Genomic DNA, 11114 nt, shown 5'->3' on the forward strand with positions numbered 1-11114 from the left:
TCCCGCCCGGCTCCGCCCCGCTCCCGCGTGGGCACAGGCATTGGGCTCCCGGGGCTTCTCCGCGCCCGCCCCTGCCGGCCCTGACCAGCCTGTAGTAACTGGCCCCTAGGCCGCAGTTCTTTGTCCTTAGCAGGAGGCCGTTTCTTGCCCGGAGAGAGGGATTGGAGGGATTGTCCGGCGTGGGTCTAGGGTCGTTGAGGCCTAAAGTTAAGCCTTTGTCGGGAGGACGGATTGGGGGCTGGGTCACTTTAAGAAAAAGATTTTAAAATTCCGAAGGCAGAATTCCAGGGAGTCTCCCGGGCCTGGTCCTGAAGCTTGAGACCACGGATATATACGCTCCAGGGGGCTGCGGTGGGCTCTTCGGATCCCCGAGCCCTGTGTTTAGGAACACGCGGGGACGTCCAAACACCCCCTCCTCTCCCGCTGGGCGGGCTCCTTTGTCTTCTGGTCTTTCGTCGCGAGATGGAACGCTGGGTCAGTGCATCCCAGCAAAACACGTTAGGAGTAAACGAAGGCCTTTCCGGGGACCTGGGTAGTCGGTTGTAATGGCGTTTGCCTGGGATGCAGCACCTTTGGTGGGCCATTAGATGACGTGTCGCTTCTCCAGGGGCTTGCTAGGCACTAGCAGAAATGCCCCCCTGTGCTTACTCGGTGTTATGGAAGATTGCTTGCACAATGCTATTCGTACGAAAGGATATTATTAAAAGTGATTTATGGGCGGGCGCGGTGGCTCACGCCTGTAATCCCAGCACTTTAGGAGGCCGAGGCGGGCGGATCGCCTGAAGTAAGCAGTTCGAGACCAGCCTGGCCAACATGGTGAAACCCTGTCTCTACTAAAAATACAAAAATTAGCCGGGCGTGGTGGCATGCGCCCGTAATCCCAGCTACTCGGGAGGCTAAAGCAGGAGAATCGCTTGAACCCGGGAGGCAGATGTTGCAGTGAGCCGAGATCGCGCCGTTGCACTCCAGCCTGGGCGACAGAGTCAGACTCCGTCTCAAAAAAAAAAAAAAAAAAAGCGATTTGTTGTTTTGTTAGCATGTGAGCCCTGGATGCTTGAAACAAGTGAAAGATGTTCAGAATCTAATCAAATTATATCATCTGATGCTTTAATTAGAGCCTATTCTCTCTTCCTCTCCGTCTATATATGTATGTATATAGGTTACTATCCATCACTGTTTTAATGGATATCTTATTGGAAGGGCTACATAGTATTTCAAAATATATGAACTCCGCATAACACCTATGGCAAAACATTTCAGCAGTCAGGTAAAATTCATTTTTTGCCACAAAATTACTTAAAAACAGGCCAGAACTTTATATAGCTCTTGTTAAAGGTTGAGTAGCTGGGATAATAATGAAACAAAAAGATGCAGCAGGACTCCATTTCAGAGAGATAGAGTCTGTGTGCCCAACTTCAGAGTAAGAAACCACTAGGTAATAGTTTATATAGTACTTATATGTAATGTGGCCTTATTTTTAAAATAAAGATCTGCATATAATTGTTTATATCTGTGAATTCATATTTAATATTAAACACAGTTTTGTAAGCATATAAAATGGAAAATGAATGAAATGCTCAATCAATGAACTGTATGCCATGAGGATTCAAAACAGCACTTTGGTGGACTTCCAGTGGTGGACTTGTGAAGGAATTCCCTTTGGACTAGGTCCACTGTAGATTGTATCCGGGACTATCGTTAGTGCCTAAATTGCATTGCTTCCCACAGCACTGTATGCTTCCCTTAAAATTGGCCCATTGCCAGTGGCAAATCACTATCTACTGTGATCCTTATCATAGACATTGGTCATATTTTTACGTTATTAGTTTTCTGTGTATATTTTAGTGCTATAGCCTGCCATTCCAAATTAAACATGCTCTTAGCATATCATTTTACACCGTTGATCTATAATTCATTACCTGAGCACATGAGCAGAGGCAGTGAATTATACAGTGGTAAACTACTTGGTGAAACCATGCTTTGTATTTTTAAGATGTATAATTATATTTAAAAACAAGCAATGCTTAATTTTGTGCCTGATTTTCCTCTTTAAAAATGGATTTATCTGGGGGTTGCAGTTGATGACGTTTTGGTTTTAATATGTTTGCTGCTGCTACCAAGAGCTTTGTCAAGCAAGTTGGAGATGGAGGGAGATTAGTTCCTGTTCCAAGCCTCAGTGAAGCTGACAAATATCAACCTCTAAGTCTCGTGGTAAAAAAGAAGCGATGCTTTCTGTTTCCTAGATGTAAATTTACTTCAACACCTTTTACACTGAAAGATATTCTCCTAGGAGACAGAGAAATTTCAGCTGGTAAGTTTAAATGTTTGGGAGTGCCATCTCATTCATCTGTATTATTGGCAACCTAAACATAGGTCATATATGCTACTTATGTTAGTAATACACATTTTCAATGATTAAAGCAACTTTTATTATGATGGTAGTGTAATCACATTATTAAGATTAACAATGCCAAAAGTTTGTATAATATCAAATCTCTTATTGGTCAAATAATTTTCAAATCTATCAATTATTTTATAAATTGTTTTAACCAAATCAACTTAGAATATGACATATTTCTTCATCTATAAAATGGGATATTATTTGGGCTTACCTATGTTACATGGTCAAATGAGATGAAAATAATTTGTGTTTATTTTTTACAATTCAATTTTTACAATTGGTAAACTGAAATGTATTGAAGGGTAGGTTATATAATAAGCTGATATTTTGATGAGTTACTACTTATAAACGCTTATTTTTTCTTTTAATTGCCCAGTGGATCTTGATGCTTAAGAAGTTCTGTTGGCTGAATAGAAAATTTGAGTTCCTTTTAAGAATTCTGGCTATGTGTTTCTTTTTGTTGTAAGATTAATTGAATTACTACTTTAAGTCTTGGTGAGTCATGTTGCCTTTCTCTAACATTTGGGTATTTGAGTCTTCAATTGTAAATTAACATGTTACTATATATAATCTACATAAGATAAAGATGTTTAAAAAATACTGAGTTTCTTCTTATAAAGGTATTTCATCTTATCAATTACTGAATTATGAAGATGAATCAGATGTTTCACTCTATGGAAGGCGAGGTAACCATATTGTAAATGACGTTGGGATTAACGTTGCTGGATCAGATTCCATTGCAGTGAAAGCTTCATTTGGTATAGTAACCAAACATGAAGTGGAAGTATCAACATTACTCAAAGAAATTACTACACGGTCAGTATAATAATCCTAATATATTTCAGTGTTTTCATTAAATACTTTAGGTATATAAACTTCATTACAAAGAATGCTTAAAACATTGAGGTTGTATTTTACTAGTGTAATTTGCTAGATATGTTTGAAATACATTAGTAGTATATCCAAACTTTGAATAAGGATAGATATCAAAAATCACTTGGCTGAAGTCAGAGACCTCAGGGCCCCAGATCAAGGAGCTAACTGATGAAGAGGCAGAGAGGCTGCAGCTAGAGATTGACCAGAAAAAGGATGCAGAGAATCATGAGGCCCAGATCAAGAATGGCAGCCTTGACTCCCCAGGGAAGCAGGAGACTGAGGAAGATGAGGAGGAGGAAGATGAGAAGGACAAAGGAAAACTGAAGCCCAACCTAGGCAACAGGGCAGACCTGCCTGATTACCGCTGGACCAAGACCCTGTCGGAGCTGGACCTGGCGGTCCCTTTCCGTGTGGACTTCCGGCGGAAAGGGAAGGATGTGGTGGTGGCATCCAGCGGCGGCACCTCCAGGTGGGGCTCAAGGGGCAGCCAGCGATCATCGATGGGGAGCTCTACAACGAAGTGAAGGCGGAGGAGAGCTCGTGGCTCATTGAGGACGGCAAGGTGGTGACTGTGCATCTGGAGAAGATCAAGAAGATGGAGTGGTGGAGCCGCTTGGTATCCAGTGACCCTGAGATCAATACCAAGAAGATTAACCCTGAGAATTCCAAGCTGTCAGACCTGGACAGTGAGACTCACATCATGGTGGAAAAGACGATCTATGACCAGTGACAGAAGTCCATGGGGCTGCCAACCTCAGACAAACAGAAGAAACAGGAGATTCTGAAGAAGTTCATGGATCAGCATCCGGAGATAGATTTTTCCAAGGCTAAATTCAACTAGCCCCTGTTTTTCCCTCCCTGAACTCTTGGGGCTGAGCTGCAACCACCCAACTTTCTTTCCCACTCTTCTCTGGGACTTGTGGGCCTCAGGGCTTGGGGCAGGCATGGGACTGGCCCAGGCACACAGGTCCCAGGGCATCAGGAGAAAGGCTGGGGCTTGGGGTCTTGTCCTCCCCAGTTGGCCTACTGTTACACATTAAAATGATTTGCCCAGCTAAAAAAAAAAAACCGCTTGGCTTAAACAAAACTTTTAATTGTTCCACAAAATTACTTTGGCTCTACACACATTTGCTAAATTATTAGATTTAAATAATACAGCAATCTGTCTGCAACAAATAGAGTCCCCTTCAACAGACTTTCAACAGACAGAGTGAAACATTCTGCATAAGCATGTTTTAAGAAAATAGAGAGGAGAGACAAATTATTACATTTCTTTTGGGTGTATTTTCTGACTATTAGGATTGCCTTGATTTACTATTAGGTGAACTATGAATGAATAACACATGATAGCAAAAAATGTACTTGATTATGTGTAATTAGATGTTATAGAGTCTTGTGAATGTATCTTCTTTATTTTAGAAAAATTAACTTTGACCACAGCTTGATACGTCAGTCAAGGAGCAGCAGAAAGGCAGTATTGTGTGTGGTCATGGAGAGCATCCGAACCACACGACAGTGCTCACTGTCTGTGCATGCTGGAATTCGAGGGGAAGCAATGAGGGTAAACCACACTCGTTGGGTTCTCTTACTAACTAAAGTGTTGCCATGGGAATTTTTTTAAGTATTGAATTTCTAGTCAGGCTTGTGTATTTTGTGAAATGTTCTGATGAAAGAGCTGCAGTTGTATAGGATTTTGCACAGCAATGTCTGTTCTAGAATATGAAAAAAAAACAAATCTTGGAATTCTAAACATGTGTAATATAATGCAAAAACAGTAATCCTTGTGAAATTACGTGCATGCTGGAGTCCCTCAAATTACTATTTAAGTGTTGTTTTAAGAATAAAAATTGAGTGAGTTGAATTGATTTTATTTTTAAGTGATACAGTTTTTGACTGGGCACAGTGGCTCACGCCTGTAATCCTAGCATTTTGGGAGGCCGAGGCAGGCGGATCACTTGCAGTCAGGAGTTGGAGATCAAGTTGGGCAACACAGAGAAACCCCATCTCTACTGAAAATACAAAAATTAGCCAGGTGTGGTGGTACACCCCTGTAATCCCAAGCCACTCAGGAAGCTGAGGCACAAGAATCGCTTGAACCTGGGAGGTGGAGGTTGCAGTGAGCCGAGATTGTGCCATTGCACTCTAACCTGGGTGGCAGAGTGAGACTCTGTCTCAAAAAAACAAAACAAAACAAAAACCCCAACCAAAAAAAAAAAATGTGTAACATAATGCAAAAACAGTAATCCTTGTGAAATTACATGCATACTGGAGTCCCTCATATTACTATTTAAGTGCTGTTTTAAGAATAAAAATTGAGTGCTTAAGTTGAATTGATTTAAGTGATAGAGTTTTTACACTTTGAATTTTTTAAAGCTGAATTTATAGATTTTTTTTTTGAGACGGAGTCTCGCTCTGTCCCCGAGGCTGGAGTGCAGTGGCGCGATCTTGGCTCACTGCAAACTCCGCCTTCCGGGTTCATGACGTTCTTCTGCCTCAGCGTCCCGAGTAGCTGGGACTACAGGCGCCTGCCACCACGCGCGGCAGTGTTATCCAGGATGGTTTCGATCTCCTGACCTCGTGATCTGCCGGCCTCGGCCTCCCAAAATGCTGGGATTACAGGTGTGAGCCACCGCGCCTGGCCTGAATTTATATTTTTATATTCAAATAGTTTTTCAAAGTTAATATTATCAATGGCCATACATGCTTTATTCAAGGTTAGTTAAATCCTTTAAAAAATATTAGCGGCAAGGCGCAGTGGATCATGCCTGTAATCCCAGTGCTTAGGAAGACTGAGATAGGAAGACAGCTTGGGACCAGGAGTTCAAGACCAACTTGAGCAAAATAATGAGACCTTGTCTCTACAAAAAATAAAAGAATTAGCTGGTTGTGGTGGCACACGCCTATAGTCCCAGCTACTCGGAAGGCTGAGGCAGGGGGCTGCCTACGGGGTTTGGGTCATTGTCTTTTAGAATTTGGGAGCCTTTGAAAAGCTGTGGTCCCTCCCACCGCTATTGTGCTGGGGAAGATGTAGCAGTCTCTTCTCCAAACCATCCATTTGCCTTCGGACTTCTCTGGGGCCAGCAGCCATCCAACTAGGGGCCCGGGGCCACGGGCTCAGCTGACGACCATGGGCTTCGCCTCCAACCAGCAGTTTGCAGGTTCGAGCTCAGGACTTGGCGGGGACACCTTAGGATGCAGGAGTGGCCAGGAGTTCAAGGTTACAGTAAGCTATGATTGTGCCACTGCTCTCCAGCCTGGGTGACAGAGAGAGACCCTGTCTCTGAAAAAAAAATTGGAAAAGTATCTGTGTTTAATTTTCAGCTCAATTATGATATTGTTTATCTTTGTCATTCAGTGACACCTAATAATGACTTGATTGGATTAAAACCAATTGTTAGAAAGATAGGGTTCAAGGATAATCTTTTCAAGTCTTTGCAAATAAAAGTTATTTTCGTATATTCAGCTGCCTGTCAAATTCTGATTAACATTGGATCATCTTTGAGGCACAAACTGAAACATTTACTTGATTGTTAGCGATTGCTTTAGAAAGCTACTAAAAGCTCTGGAGGGCTTTGGAATGGTAGACAGGCTAGGCTGAAAACTTTAACTCTGGCACTGCTTTCTAAGATTTCCTGTTAAAAAAAAAAAAAAAAGGCTTCTGCTCCAGAGCATTATGGTTGTGGTAGCACTAATCACGGGCTGTAATACCAAAGTAAGTGAAAAGTGCAGAGGTATTTCCTAATATAGACCAGGAGTTTCTGTTGGACCAATTGGATCTCTGCTATAAAAAATGGTTTAATTCAAGCAGAATAATTCTTTACTTGGGAATTTTTTGTTTTGTTTTTGGTAGGATTATAGGAAATGTTTCATTTCTCCAAAAAGCTATACTTACATGTTATGATCCTTAATTATGTTATTTATTTATTCAATATAGTTTCACTTTATGGATGAACAGAATCCCAAGGGAAGGGACAAAGCTATTGTTTTCCCAGCACATACAACCATAGCTTTCAGTGTTTTTGAACTCTTCATATACCTGGATGGTGCCTTTGGTGAGTTAAGGGTCTGCATCAAATACAAATGATTATATTTTTAAGGAGCATTCATTAGGGCATGTGCTCTCTCTCTCTCTTTTCTCTCATTTCTCATGTCTAACAATTATAGAAGATGCTCTCAGCACTGTCAATCTTATGCTTGGGCAAAATAGCTGAGAAAGGCCCTCCGTTCGCTGCTTCCCCATTCCACTTTTCTGCTTCTTGGTGAAGGTTGTAAACTCTCCACTACCCCATTTAAAATTATAAATAAGAGCTAAAATGCCATCTACTGACAAAGTATTCCTTAGCTTACATGAGGAGATAATAAATGACCTTCTTATAGGTAGTTTTTGATGGTGGCAAACAGAGGAGTAGGTAGATAGTAGGATGCCTGAAGTGTTAGGATGCCCAAACCAGGGCCTCTAAAGACAGCTTTTCTTACTTCAGTTTTACTTATCATAGACCCAGCTTCCCCTTGCACTCTTCCTAAAAAATAACTTTAAAAAGTGAAAATACTTCCTCCAAAATTGTCACCTTGTATAATACCTAAGTGCAGCTCACTTTAGGTCTCTACATTTCACAGGTCTTTAAGGTCTGTTAGCCAACGGGAACAAGTCCAGGTGTAGCCCAAGGGATCATGAAAGGCAGCCCCTAGCCATGGTAATTTACAAATGTTTTTAGACCTGTTTTTGTTCATTTCTGCAATTTTGTAGGAGGAGGGAATAGGGAGTCCAGAAACAAAACAAAACTACATGTTAAGTAAATTGTCTTTTTAAAAAATATTTTTAAGTTTTGTGGCTATATAGTAGATTATATATATATTTATGTATGGGATACATGAGGTATTTTGATACAGGCATACAGTGCATAATAATCACATCATGGAAAATGGGGTATCCATCCCCTCAAGCATTTATCCTTTGTGTTACAAACAATCCAATTATACTCTTTTAGTTATTTAAAAATGTACAAATTCTCAGTCTAAGATGGAGAAAAAACTGTACAATTACATTATTTTGACTGTAGTCACCCTATTATGCTTCCAAATACTAGGTCTTATTAAGTAAATTCTAATTGGATAACTTTAGGTTTTTACAGTTTTATTGATGGTTGGGAGGAATGTAAATGGACTGATATATCCACAAGAATTTAAAAAATATATATAATTTGGACTTCCACTTCTAGGAATTTATCCTACAGATATATTTACACATATATGAAATGATATGAGTGCAAGTGTATTCAGTCCTCAATAACAAGAGATTGGAAACAACATTAAGGAGACTAAATAATGGTGCATCCTTGCAAGAGAATACTATGAAGCCAATAAGAATATAATACTTTTAATAGATATTTTTCAAGAGCTGAGTATAATATGTAACTATTTGGGCATAAATAATTTTATACACATACATGTATATATGCATCTTTCTTTATGCTTATAAAATATATGGACTATTTCTGGAAGCAAACATAAGAAACTTAAACCACGGGTGCCCCTAAGCCCCTGAGGTAGAAGACTGTGGCTGGATACAGGGTGGGCCAGAGACCTATTTGTCACTGTATCTCCTTTTTGTATGAATTTTGTACCATGTGAATGTTACCTTTTCCAAAAGTATGTAAAAGTCACCTTTTAAAAACAATACAATGAATGATTTGTACTAGAATTCATCACCCCATCAAACAATAAAATATGAATTATTCAAGTTATAACATCTTCTAACAATTTTTTTTTGTAGACCTTTGTGTCACTTCAGTGTCAAAAGGAGGATTTGAAAGGGAAGAAACGGCAACATTTGCACTGCTGTACAGGTTGAGAAATATCCTATTTGAAAGAAGTATGTTCATTGAAGAGTACTGTGAATGTCTTTTTTTTTTCTTTCCTGGCTTAACACATGAGGTTTTCTATTCAGTAATCTCATCTGTTAAGGAAAAATTTAAATTTAAAAGCCTGGCTGGTATGGTGGCTCATGCCTATAATCCCAGCACTTTGGGAGGCCAGGGCAGGCAGATTGCTGGCACTCAGAAGTTTGAAACACTTGGGCAATGTGAGAAAACCCCATCTGTACAAAGAATACAAAAGAAAAAAAATTAGTTGGTTGCGGTGGTATGCACCTGTAGTCCCAGCTACTTGAGAGGCTGAGGTAGGAGGATCACTTGAGTGTGGGAGGCGGAGGTTGTAGTAAGTGGAGATTGTGCCACTGCCCTCCAGCTTGGGTGACAGAGCCAGACCCTGTCTCAAAAAAAAAAAAAAAAGCCAAATTATTTCATGACTAGTGGATTCACATATTTATTAATGCTGTTTGCATTATGTGTTTTTCATTTTCACTTCTAACACATTTCTTTTCTGTTTTTGTCCTTTTAGATAGAAGAGTGATGGATGTCATTTCTCATTCACAGCTTTACTTGGATGATCTTTTTTCTGACTACTATGACAAACCTCTCAGCATGACTGATATTTCACTCAAAGAAGGGACCCATATCCGAGTTAACTTACTTAATCACAACATTCCCAAAGGGCCTTGCATACTCTGTGGAATGGGGAACTTCAAAAGGGAGACAGTTTATGGGTGCTTTCAGTGTTCTGTTGATGGTCAGAAGTATGTGAGACTTCATGCAGTTCCTTGTTTTGATATTTGGCACAAGAGGATGAAATAAAATGAAAAATGAATACACCGTGTTGGTGTTTTAGGTGCAGTTGTGCCACAAACCTTCCCTAAATTATCTAGGTTTGCTTTGATGAGTTAAATTAAAATGAGAAAAGCAAAAAGAAATGAACCTGTCTGGGTATCATATTCCCTATCTATAAAGTAGCAATTATAACAGTAGTGTCTATTTCTTAAGTTGTCATGAAAATTAATAACATTGTTTATATCAAAAAAGATTTACATATAAAATTCAGAGATTATGAATCATGCCAGTAACTTTAGAATCATTTTTGGGATGTAGTCTATCATTTTAGTTCCCTTTTTTTTTTTTTTGAGACAGAGCCTTGCTCCGTCACCCGGGCTGGAGTACAGTGGCATGATCTCAGCTCACTGCAACCTCTGCCTCCTGGGTTCAAGCAATTCTCTGCCTCAGCCTCCCGAGTAGCTGGGATTACTGGCGCCCGCCACCACGCCTGGCTAATTTTTTGTATTTTTAGTAGAGACAGAGTTTTACCATCTTGGCCAGGCTGGTCTTGAACTCCTGACCTTGTGATCCACTTTCCTCGGCCTCCCAAAGTGCTGGGATTACAGGCATGGGCCACCGTGCCTGGCCTAGATAACTTTTTATATAATTAAGAGATTTTTGTAAATACCAATTTTATTTTCAATCAACTTTCAGTTCAATATGTAAGGATGACAAGACTGCACAAGTAGCAACTTTATGGTGTTTCAACTATTGCCTTTGGTCTGGTAAAATGAGAAAAATGTGTTAATAATTTAATGCAATCTTAAATGTTTAATTGCCGTATCAAATTAAAAGCACACTGAACTCAACATGGGGTTTTGTGTACACAGTTAACAAGGTGACTGATAGTAGTAATGGGCTGCCATTCTATGATGTGGATATGCTCACGAGTTTTGTCTTCATAAAACGCAATACGGTCATTGTGAAGTTAAGACAGGTAAGACACATCTGTTTCTTTGAAAATGTTTAAAACATTTAACATATTCAATTCTGAAAGATCTTTTTAATCTACTCTGCTGAGAAATCTGAATTTTTCATACACAAACAACCTAAATTACTATTTACCTTTATTAAAATAATTGTAAAATGAATAAAATGTTAAAATTCTAGAACTCAAGGCAACCCCCTTT

General features: G+C 39.8%; 1 protein-coding gene and 1 pseudogene across 1 annotated transcript; both read left to right on the forward strand.

Annotated features, from left to right (window-relative positions):
- The first annotated feature begins 57 nt into the window (after positions 1-57).
- On the forward strand, positions 58-10793 carry PJVK (pejvakin). The gene is given in 8 exon segments (XM_055380314.2): positions 58-1206; positions 1209-1267; positions 2122-2311; positions 3022-3217; positions 4697-4838; positions 7212-7329; positions 9051-9149; positions 9677-10793. Coding segments are annotated over 8 exon segments (1158 nt in total). The 5' UTR covers positions 58-1145; the 3' UTR covers positions 9970-10793.
- LOC109025828 (nuclear migration protein nudC-like) lies at positions 3385-4345 on the forward strand (annotated as a pseudogene).
- Positions 10794-11114: the final 321 nt, after the last annotated feature.

This window comes from Gorilla gorilla, chromosome 11 (genome assembly GCF_029281585.2).
Source record: "Gorilla gorilla gorilla isolate KB3781 chromosome 11, NHGRI_mGorGor1-v2.1_pri, whole genome shotgun sequence".
NCBI lineage: Eukaryota > Metazoa > Chordata > Mammalia > Primates > Hominidae > Gorilla > Gorilla gorilla.